Source organism: Gigantopelta aegis, chromosome 1 (genome assembly GCF_016097555.1).
Source record: "Gigantopelta aegis isolate Gae_Host chromosome 1, Gae_host_genome, whole genome shotgun sequence".
NCBI classification, from domain to species: domain Eukaryota; kingdom Metazoa; phylum Mollusca; class Gastropoda; order Neomphalida; family Peltospiridae; genus Gigantopelta; species Gigantopelta aegis.
The window spans coordinates 24,349,341-24,361,276 of NC_054699.1; the positions used below are offsets into that span (position 1 = coordinate 24,349,341).

General features: G+C 36.9%; 1 protein-coding gene across 1 annotated transcript in view; it reads right to left on the reverse strand.

The window, feature by feature from the left end:
• Positions 1 to 9,778: 9,778 nt before the first annotated feature.
• LOC121371655 (L-ascorbate oxidase-like) overlaps positions 9,779 to 11,936 on the reverse strand; it is a 28,659-nt gene continuing 26,501 nt past the window's right edge. The window contains exons 5-6 of the mRNA XM_041497746.1: positions 11,389 to 11,628; positions 9,779 to 10,234 (exon numbers count right to left, since the gene is read on the reverse strand). Of these exons, the coding sequence (XP_041353680.1) occupies positions 9,900 to 10,234; positions 11,389 to 11,628 (575 nt within the window). The 3' untranslated portion in view covers positions 9,779 to 9,899. The remainder of the gene's footprint in view (positions 10,235 to 11,388; positions 11,629 to 11,936) is intronic.

Genomic DNA, 11,936 nt, shown 5'->3' on the forward strand with positions numbered 1-11,936 from the left:
GCACCGACCAGTGATCCATAACTGGTTCAACAAAGGCCATGGTTTGTGCTATCCTGCCTGAGGGAAGCGCAAATAAAATATCTCTTGCTGCTAATCGGAAAGAGTAGCCCATGTAGTGGCGACAGCGGGTTTCCTCTCAAAATCTGTGTGGTCCTTAACCATATGTCTGACGCCATATAACCATAAATAAAATGCGTTGAGTGCGTCGTTAAATAAAACATTTCTTTCTTTCCCCTACTTTTTTTGAAGAGTATATCTATTTAAATAAATTAATAAATAAATTAATTAATTAAAACACAACAAACAAAAACCAAAATGGTCTGAATCCGTGTACTGAAGAGGGGACGGGACGTAGCTCAGTGGTACAGCGCTCGCTCGATGCGCGATCAGTCTAGGATCGATCCCCGTCAGTGGGCCCATTGGGCTATTTCTCGTTCCAGCCAGTGCACCACGACTGGTATAACAAAGGCCGTGGTATGTGCTACCATGTCTGTGGGATGGAGCATATAAAAGATCCCTTGCTACTAATGGAAAAATGTAGCGGGTTTCCTCTCTAAGACTGTGTGTCAGGATTACTAAATGTTTGACACCCAGTAGCCGACGATTAATAAATGAATGTGTCCTAGTGGTGTCGTTAAACAAAATTTGTTTTTTTTAAAACTTGTACTGAAGAGTGCTGTGAAATAGCTCACAATTACGCATCGTCAAAATAAAATAATTACGTTTGTTTTTCACAAAATATTTCCTCATACTATTTTTTCAGGGTTTTGGTTGCTACATTGTCACATCGAGTCTCACCTAAGCCAAGGCATGGGGTCCATCATACAGGTCGGGCAGCCTCGAGAAATGCCGAAACCTCCCAAAGGTTGGCCAAGATGTGGCGACTGGAAATATACTGGAGAAGGTACAGGGACTGGAATAGAAGATACTGACAAAACTGGAAATACCTGTCCGCCTACAAATAAAGGGCACGGTGTTACGATACCCAAGATGTTTATACTAATAGTGTTCTTAGCTATGTTCATGATTGTGTGAGTGCTGCTGGAGAATTAGGAGGAAATTAAAAAACAACAACAGAAGTATAAAATTTAATTATTATTATTATTATTATTTTTTTTTTTTTAAAAAAAAAAACGCCACAAACATTTAACACATAGACAAAGACATGTTTCTGTATTTTTAGACATTACAAACATGGGTGATGATGAGATGAATGGTGAAGCCGCAGTATTTCCATTTCCGGGGTACACGGAACCTGCAGTGCATGCCGGGTAATCATCCCCCATGTGGGGTCACACACTCAGGAGACACATCCATAATCGCACCCGTGAAGTGGGTGAAACTCTGTGTATGTGGCCTTACACCAACCCTTGGAGCCTAGCGGTGCACTCACTCTCGGTTGGAGTCGGTACTGGCATGAAAATCCCCCATAGCCGCATGCGCGACGAGTGTGATATGATTGCAAACTTCACGAGATGAAATATAAATCATATTTAACAAAACAAAAAAACATGAAATTTTCTATTTATTATATAACTTTTGGCAATTCTTTTTAAATGCCAGAATTTCACTTACTGATCATAATGTACATTGTTTAATGTTGTTGTTTAAATGAAGGACTCTAGTATACAGAACTATAGAGCATGTCCTAACATATTAGTGACATTAGACGAGTGCAATGAAAATTGTATGGTCCATGCTACAAAGACATTGTCTACTTAAAGGTGCTGACCCTAGTTTCCTTGAAACATTTGAAAAATGCATTTTGTGATATTAGAAACACCAGTATGACCAGAAACACTTCGGTTGTACGGAAATGGATAACCTAAACAACAAAATATAAGTGATGTTTGATTTCAGTGATCATAAATGGCACCAATAGTGAACAAATATGCTGTTTAAACACTAGGGTTTGTCCCTAGTACTTGTATAACACGCGTTTTGTTATCCATGTAGATAATAAATATTTTTATAAATAAAGTCGTCTTATGTTTTATTGCCAGCATCGCAGTCTACACATATACATCACAATATATATATATATATATATATATATATATATATATATATATATATATATATATATATATATATGTATATATACATTGTAGATATATATATGTATATGAAGACCATCAAAATGGAGATACAAACTGTGGCGAATGGCGTTTTTACGGAATGGGGTTGGATTGTGTTCCCGTGGAAAATCCACCAAACAAAGAACATTTCCTTGAAACCTGGGCGAGTTGTTCGGCCCCTTCTTCATACGCGTCTGATTAAAAGGAGAAAACCTCGATACAGGTAAACTAATACTACAGTGTGGACATGTCACTGGCGAAGCCGATATTTTACGTTTGGGCGTCACCCATAATGTGTGTGTAAGTAACAGGAGATTTTCAATACAAAATCAAACGTGTGACTGTCACGTCGTTATATGGTGCTCGGGGTCAATAACACGAAAGTCTGAAAATTGTCAGTAACCTGTCTGAGCACACTGGGCATTGCGCGTGACAGATGTGTTGGTGGTAGCGTCATCGTGTGGGCAAAAATTCATGACCTCATTTTCATTATGCATGGAAATCTGAATGTTCAGCATTACAGTGACGAGATCATCACACATGTGAGTACTTTTTTGTTGCATGTACCCCATACATGTTTCAAGCACAAGACTACTTGACACATTGGTACTAGATGAAATAAAATTGCATACATGTTTCTCACAGATGAAACGTCTTTGTTTTTTGTTTAAAAACAAACGCAGTCACAGTTATGACCAATGACAGGACTTGTGGTATTAATTACTCTATTAAAGTTGGGTGCACCTCAAACTTTGTCACAGCCGGATGTTGTTTGGTTTAGTACTACCTAAATGTTCACTTTTCACGACTACCTGGGTTATTTTTGCAAATATTCTTGAGGACATTCCACCACAACTGCCAAAATGTCCTTTGAGCTATAGGTTACCGGAAATACGGTTTTGTGGCTGCAATTTCTCAAAAGAAAGAAAGAAATGTTTTATTTAACGACGCACTCAACACAGTTTATTTACGGTTATATGGCGTCAGACATATGGTTAAGGACCACACAGATTTTGAGAGGAAACCTGCTGTCGCCACAACATGGGCTACTCTTTCCGATTAGCAGCAAGGGATCTTTTATTTGCGCTTCCCACAGGCAGGATAGCACAAACCATGGCCTTTGTTGAACCAGTTATGGATCACTGGTCGGTGCAAGTGGTTTACACCTACCCATTGAGCTTTGCGGAGCACTCACTCAGGATTTGGAGTCGGTATCTGGATTAAAAATTCCATGCCTCGACTGGGGTTCGAACCCAGTACCTACCAGCCTGTAGACCGATGGATGGCCTAACCACGACGCCACCGAGGCCGGTTTCTCAAAAGAGTCTTGGAAATGGCCAGTTGCGTTGGCAGATTTTTATCCAGGGATGGGCAAAACTATGACAAGACGTGTTGGCACATAATAAAGTATATATAGAGACATAGTTTACATAAAATGTGAAGCTAACATGATTTGCGAACAAACGACCACACACGTTTCAGGCCCAGGGGGTGAAAGTGCTCCCCCGTGCCCCCACTCTATAGACGCCCACGCAGTCATTCTGAAGTGATTTCATTGACGTTAAAACGAGTTTTGAGGTTTATTGAGGAAATAACAAGGAAAGACGTTGATCAACATTTTGTTAATAAGAAAAACAAAATCTAAACGGAAGCTTATTTATATTGGATATTTTTATTTTCAATTTATTAGGCAAAACAAAAGAAACAAACACAAACAAGCAAACAAGCAAACAAGCAATAAGCAAACAAACAAAACAAAACAAACAAAAACAAACAAACAAACAAACAAACAAAAACAAACAAACAAAAAACATTTGTTTATAAGCGTACATATCATATAATGATATTAGTACACACTTCAATACCCATATCAAATATATATGGAATTTAGTAATTTAATAACTAAAAAAAAGAATACAGTAAACATAAATTAAGATTAAGATAATTAAGTCATATCCAATTAGCTGTTTTGAATTACTAATGTGATGTTGAACTCGGGTTTTTTCCCGACCCAACCAGTGCCCTACGACTGGTATATCAAAGATTTGACAATTTCGACACGTAGTCTCTAGAGGAAATCTGTAATATATTTCCACAAACAGGACAGCACATACAACGACCTTTGATATATCAAACGTGGGGCACTGATTGGGACGGGGACAAAATCCAACCAGAGAATGGTTTCATCGAGGGGATTTGATCCCACGATCCAAACATCCCAGGCGAGAGCTCTACCTAATGGACTCGACCCCGTCCAATCAGTCCACCTCCGTATTGAGGTTTGTGGAGTTCCGATTAGGTGTGCTTTGTAATTCTGATTGCAAGTATGTGTATTTCTGATTATATAGGTCTTCCGATTACATTAACTATTGTACTGAAATGTAGAAAGAAGTTGCATATTTTAGCTACATAATCAAAACTTAATTTGTAAGCCGGTAGGAATGATACTTAAAGTGTGCGAGACCAGATATCCAGTGAGGGTGGGTTGGATGTGGCGGTGGGGATGGGAGGCACAAGCCAGATATTGTATCTTTATGTATATAGAGTAGGACATAACCAGTACTATTTCATCTTTATGTGGAGGGTTTACATGCTCAAGCTTCCCAGGGACCAGGTTTGGACACAGCAACACACACCATTATTATAAGCACAGATTTGGATTTTCTGTTTTATGATGAATAAACTGAACTAAAGACGAGGTACACAAGACAACTTCTCAGAACCTCTAAGCCACACACGATCCCTTCTTATAGGTGGTAATTAACGTACAATACAACACACACAAATGTATCAAAAGATTCCTCGTCTTGGTTCTTCGTTTTCCATTGTATAGGCATGTATATTGTAATAAAGCAGTATTCCTTAAATACATATACATTTACACTGTTTCAGTTTATTATCTGAGATGATTAAATCAGGACTTTGTTAAACGTAGTGGGTTTCTATATTGGTACTAAATGTCTGTGTACAGAATTTGTGCGAAAACAAAACCCACTACGCCGTTAACATGTGGTGGATGCAGGGGGAATGTTATTGATTTTTTGTTTTTTTGTTTTTGTTTTTTGAATCAGTTAAAGCCACAGACTTTAGTTTCAGCCCGTGAAAATAAACATTAAATTTAGCTAATATAGAAACCTGCAACACATCGGGATAATGTCATAAGATAGAGCAGCTGAAGTCCGTGATGTTTAAACGGGGACCGTCTACAAATAACACGAGCTTGTCTCGATAACCATTACTTCTCAGACCAATCTAATGAAAATGAGCTCCACTGGTTAATTACTATTACCGATTCTTTTATATGGATGTGAAATATGGGGCCATGAAAATATTGATATTATTGAAGCTATTCATATTAAATTTTTAAAACACATCCTACCAGTAAGGAAAGGAACCCCACTATTCATGATATACGATGAACTTGGAAGAAAACCCCTTAAATTAATTATTCAACAAAGGATGATAAGTATTTGGGACCGAATTGTTTCTGGAAAACAAACAAAAACATCCCTCTTATTGTATAAACTAATGTTACACGACTCTAACATATCTGGATATAGTTATAAGTGGATAAAACACGAGTAAAATATATTTAACCAACTAGGTATGACCAGTATTTGGATGTCATAAAACGTTTCATCTATACCACTACTTATTCATCACGTTAAATTAAGACAAAACGATCAGTACCTACAACAATGGAATAGCGACATAGCTTCATCATCAAGGGGTAAAATGTATACCACATTAAAAAAATATCTAACATTTGAAAAATATATGATAAAATTACCACAAATATCCTGGACTACGTTCCTAAAATTTAGAACATCAAACCATTACTTACCAATCGAAACAGGACGATGGAACAACACCCCAGTAGAAAGCAGACTATGTACACTATGTAACAAAAATGACATCGGAGACGAATTTCACTATCTACTTACATGCTCTTTCTTTAATAACTCCCGAATTTTTTTTGTTAAAGCCATATTATTATAACAAACCCAATATGCTGAAATTTAAACAACTAATGACAAATGACAAAATAAGTCTTCTAAAAAAGCTGTGCAAATTAATAAAAGAAATTACGAATAAAATCGGTAAACCTTAAAAAGAATTGTCTCCCAAGCTTATGCTTTCTGATTCCGACTACTACTATCCATGTTTGCATATATATAGATTATTACTATTAGAAGTATATTTCATTTTGTATTATTATTATTATTAGAAATATTTTAGTTTTGATTTTGTACATATACATTTTCGGGAGTGCGGGTGGGGGGGGGGGGGGGGGGGGGGGGGTTATGGGGGCTTGTAGAGTTGAAAATGGGCAGAATTTTGAAAATAGCAATTAGTAAAAAAAGTTAATAGAATAAATTTAAAAAAAAAAGAAAAAAAGTTACAAGCCAAAAATAAAAAGAATTGACTGCTCGGCCGAATATTTATATAATTTGGAGCATTTTAGAAGGACAGTCCAAAATTTAATAAGAGAAAGAAGAGAGGATCAGACTATTTAATAATAAAAAAGAGAGTAATTTCGACATAAACGTTTGAACGCAGATATAAAAGTTTAAAGTCCGATCTATATGTCCACGTGAGTGGCCTCGTTAAGGCCGTTAGGGTGCAGCTTGTGGGGACGAGATGGGTTGCATCCCGTCAAGAAAACCCCTAGATTGACAGTCGATAGACGTTGAAGGTGTAGTGCTGTGCTGAAATACAGATCTTGAGAAGCCGGATCCGTCTGAACGAGAGAGAGTATCAGACTAGGGTATAGTCCAGTCGTCATGGGTTAGTATAGTGGTGCGGACGGGCCCGACTCCGGAGGATACGAGATGGTATCACTATAAAGCAAAGTAAGGTCTAGAAAAGAGTAGTAGGGGCCGACCCCGCTTCCTATTTCTTCTTAGAGTGGGGCGGTCAATCTTCCAGTGCTGCTAGGACAGGCTCGGACATGTAGATACTAAACGCGAACAACCGTGGCGTTCTGCAGAATGGCCGTCATACGAGTCACGAAAAAACAAGTCAACATAGTCAGACGGAGAAATGACGTGGAGGCGAGGAATCTCGCTAAAAAAGAATCCAACCTGGTGGTGCAGACTGTCGAAACGAGAAGCGTTCCAGCGTTCAATCAGTTCCAATGGCCGCATACATCCCAGTAGAAAACTTCATTTCGCTGACAAAAACAACGAAATGAAGGATCCCCAAGTCGAGCATACGAAAGCACGTTCAGTGTGCACCAGCGAAACAAACACGTCTTACCGCGTGGAACTCCAGACTGGGAATGTTTAGTTTGAGTTGTCTTATTTCATTTATAATGGCGGAGCGACCCAAAAAACGGCAACGTATCGAACTTTCGTTAGAAACTAAAGTCAAATTAATACAAGAATTTGATTAAAATCCATAGTCAAAACAGAAAGATTTAACACACAAATTTAAATTCGTACGTACGAATAAATAATGTTTTAGGAAATAAAATGGCATTTAACCTAGTACAAATATTACAACAACCAGAAACACGTTTAAAGTTCTGCCACTAATATTTTATGCAGAAAAATATATTTGATATGTAATTACAATCGTTAAACATTTTCTGTTAGTCGATAACATCTTTAAAATTGCATCAAACTCAGGAATGTCCCTTTAAGTATATTTTTATGTCTGTGAAATAATCGATTGCAAGTCTGGCTTGTATGACTGTGTTTCCCAACCATCCATGGTTTCAAATGTCATTGTTGATCGCGAGTTGTCGATCATTCAAGAACCATAACTTTGGATGAACTCTATATAAACCGGACTATTTCGACGGTATTTAGTGAGTCCGGTTTAGACAGAGTCCACTGTACTTCCAATTTAAATTATCACAAACGGCTTTAATGGTGGAACATACGTCGTATTGTTTAAAAACTAGGGTCTGTCACTTTAACAAAAGGTGTTTTTATTAAGACGATGAAAGAAAAATAAAACGAAATATATCTGTGTTCAGTTTATAATCTGATAGCAGGTTTGTAAAGACAAAGCGAAAACAAAAACAAAAGATTTCAAATGTGATTGTAACATGCATACGAAAACAACTACATATTATTTACTAATTAGGGGAAACGTACGTTTTGTTCCATTTATATACATACAAACAATTCTTTATTGGCTTCATAACACTTCTAGCATTTACGATCCATTGTAAACTACTCTCTCAGACCTTTGCAGTGAAATCAAGAGAATACCAGTCGTAAAAAATGCATTCAAAGAATCAAGGAGCTGGACGTAGCCCAGTGGTAAAGCGCTCGCTTGATGCGCGGTCGGTTTACGGTCGATCCCCGTCGGTGGCCCCTTTGGGCTTTCCCGTTCCAGCCAGTGCTCCACAACTGGTGTAACAAAGGCCGTGGTATGTACTATCCTGTCTGTGGGATGGTGCGTATAAACGATCCCTTGCTGCTAATCGAAACGAGTAGCCCATGAAGTGGCGACAGCGGGTTTCTTCTTTCAATGCGTGTGGTCCTTAATCATATGTCCGATGCCATATAACCGTAAATAAAATGTGTTGAGTGCGTCGTTAAATAAAACATTTCCTTTCAAAGAATTTTTATTTTTTAAAATTGTACACATTTTGCTTTTTAATTTACGCCTCAAAGTAAATGTTGCTAATCTAGTTTTGTAGTTCAAAGATTTTGTAGATGCTTAATTGTTTGGCAGACCAGGGATTATGCCGACTGCTTCTAATTGATCCTTTTCAATAATATTTCTGTCCTGGACCAAGCCACTGGGTATCCAAAGTCTTGGCCCGCGACAGACATGTCTAAAACCTTAACAATATCATCGGTCGACTAAAGAACACCCATCCCACACTTCCTATTCAATATTGCAATACGGCGAAGATAAAGGTACATAAATTAATTATAGTTTCAATAATCTTTGTCTATTTAAAAAAAAAAAATTGTAGTTTCTAAATATAAAAATCATCACCAAAGCCGGATTTACAATTACTGTTATTAATGCGTATTGTCCACTTTGCATTTACTTGAAATGTTAAACCTACATGTTGACGACGTCCATTGCATGTCTTATCGTCAGTTTAAATTACTTGTTCCAATGTTAGATACTACGGTCGTGAATAGTTCTAGTTAATAAAAGCTATCGTGGTCCCGAGAAGTAGTCATACTTATATCTTTATTGAATTTTAATATCTGTACATCCCATATATTTTTGTCAATTTACTACTTGTAGGAGGCCCAAAACAGGTTCTAACTTTTTGGTAAAGACCACTAACGCATGTGTCGAATATGTTATGTATAGCGTTTACTGAGCTTAAAATATTGCATTATGAAATCAAAGTAACAACCGTGGCGATAGAGTACAATTAAGTTTGAACCAGTATATTTTCTGTAGATAGGGGACCCTTTAAATGGACATTCCTGGGTTTTTCTCCCACTGTTAATATATTGTGGACTACCAGAGACGTTTTAATTAAATACATTTTCTTGCATAGGATATCAGTGTCTGTAAATTATGTAAATGTGTTACTGATCGTCACAGTATTGTACTAACTGAAACTTCATTTCGTTTCCCAGTATAAAAACATTTTTCGAACGTACGAAATTATTGGGATTCCAAATCCAGTTTGGGCTACATATAAATAATAGGAAAAGAAGAAACACTGAATGTACAGACACCTATATGCTAAAGAAGAAACAATACTTAGTATGTAATTTTAGTCGTTAAAATATTTTATTAGTCGCAACATCTTACAATGGCAACAAACTGAGGACTGTCCCTTTAATATATGCATTTCTGTTTACTAAGTTCCTCCTTACAGTTTAGCAGCACTCACAGAATCATAAGCGTCACTAAGAACACTATCGATGTTAACGCCTTGGTTATTGCTACGCCGTGCGCTTCGTTCGTTAGCGGACTTTTCTTTTGTTTTTCAGTTTCTACGTCCGATTTTTTTTCTCCACCATCTTTGCCAGTAGCTTTTCCTTCTCCTCCATTACCTTTTCCTTCTCGTTCATTATTTTTGTCTTCTCTGGGATATTTCCAGTCGCCACATTTTGGCCAGTTGTTTGGAGGTTTCGGCATCTCATGAGGTTTGCCAACCTGTATAATAAGTCCCATTCCAAGAGACAGGTGGAATTTTACGTGACAATGTAAAAAACCAAAACCTGTGGAAGATAAAATGTCAAGTTGAAACAAAAATATGTAAGCATTTTAGGGAATGTGACCGTGACCGTAAAAGTGTACATTATTTTAAGAAACAAAACCAGGACATCAGTTGGGTTCTTACAAAGACCGTCTTGAATCCACGCCAAATGTTCACTTTTGACAATATTTAATTGAAAGTCCAAGCTACATGTATGCTATGTTTGTTATATAACATTTAGTGAAATATCTCAAAATATCAGTGAAATAAAAGTGTTATCAGTCACTCAGTGACGATAACACATTTTAGAGTGAAAATTTAACTATTTCACTCTAAAATGTGTTATCGTCACTGTAGAAAGTGTTATCTTCACTGTAAGAAGGCCGGAACTATTTTGCTGCTGGCATTTTAAAAATAAAGGTAAATTGCAAAAAGTTATATAATAAATAGAAAATTTCATGTGTTTTGTCAAATATGATTTATATCTAATATCGTGAAATTTGCAATCATATCACACTCATCGCGCAAGCGCTTCTTGTGATATATGATTGCAAACTTCACTCGATGAGATATAAATCATATTTGACAAAAAAAAACATGGAATATCCTCTATATATTCATCAGTTAAATCGTAAACAAATATTTTACCAGTTGTTCCAGCCTAATATCATCGAGTTTCTTGTCACTTTAAGGGTTATGTTTCTAGTAGCCCAAACTAATTTTACCTCCCATTAATTATATACATGCATTCGGAAATAATTTAACGTTTGAGCGACTCAAACAATACGAGTCTCAGAAACGTATTAAATAAACATACACTGATATTCTAAACATGCAAGTTTAGTCGTTAGAATTTTATTCATCTTGGTAATGACGGCAAATGTTTTTTAAATAGAAGTTGCGCTGGTATACATATCATTGTTATACGTCATCATGGTGAGAGAAATTGTGGTTTTAAACAGTGACTGCTTTAAAAGAGTGGATCAAATGCCTAGCAACATCACCGTTAATATTTTGCTGCCTGGATTATCAGCATCAAATATCCTGACCGTGAAGGCAGTACTGGAATATGAACCCAGCATTTTAAACTACATGTATACTTTTCTTCTGCGTAATTGGGGTTCGCACCGCGACGTTTACTTAACGCACGTGCTGCAGGTGTTGATATACTGTTACCTGGATTATCTGCTACGAATCTGATGACGGTGTATCCTCCATCTGGGACGGTGACTGTGTCCTTTGCTACTGCTCCGCTCAGCTTCCTCGAAATCCCGCCAGCCGCGTCCAGAGCTTTAACTTCCTCCAGAGATGTGGACTCGCCCAACTGTAAACAGAACACACATTGACATTGGTTCATGAGCGCACGTATTGAACTATCACCAGTGTCTCTAGTTAAATGCACACTCTCAAAGTATCACCATGTCGGCTTCCACGCAACATATAGTTATTATTGCTATTTTGAAATGTAATGATTGTAGCTTTAGCTATATACCAATCAAAGTTACAACAAAATGATTTTAATTGCTAGAAAAAAAAAAAAAGTATTAGTTTCATTGGAAAATCGTTAGAGTTCCAAGTTTATTTATTGCCTTACATTTACAACTCATCAGCATACATAATAAATACATGTTTATATATAATATGTACAGTATAATCGTGGGAAGTTATTTTCACATAATATGGTAAATGACAAAAAAATCAATACAAATATAACTAATTATACA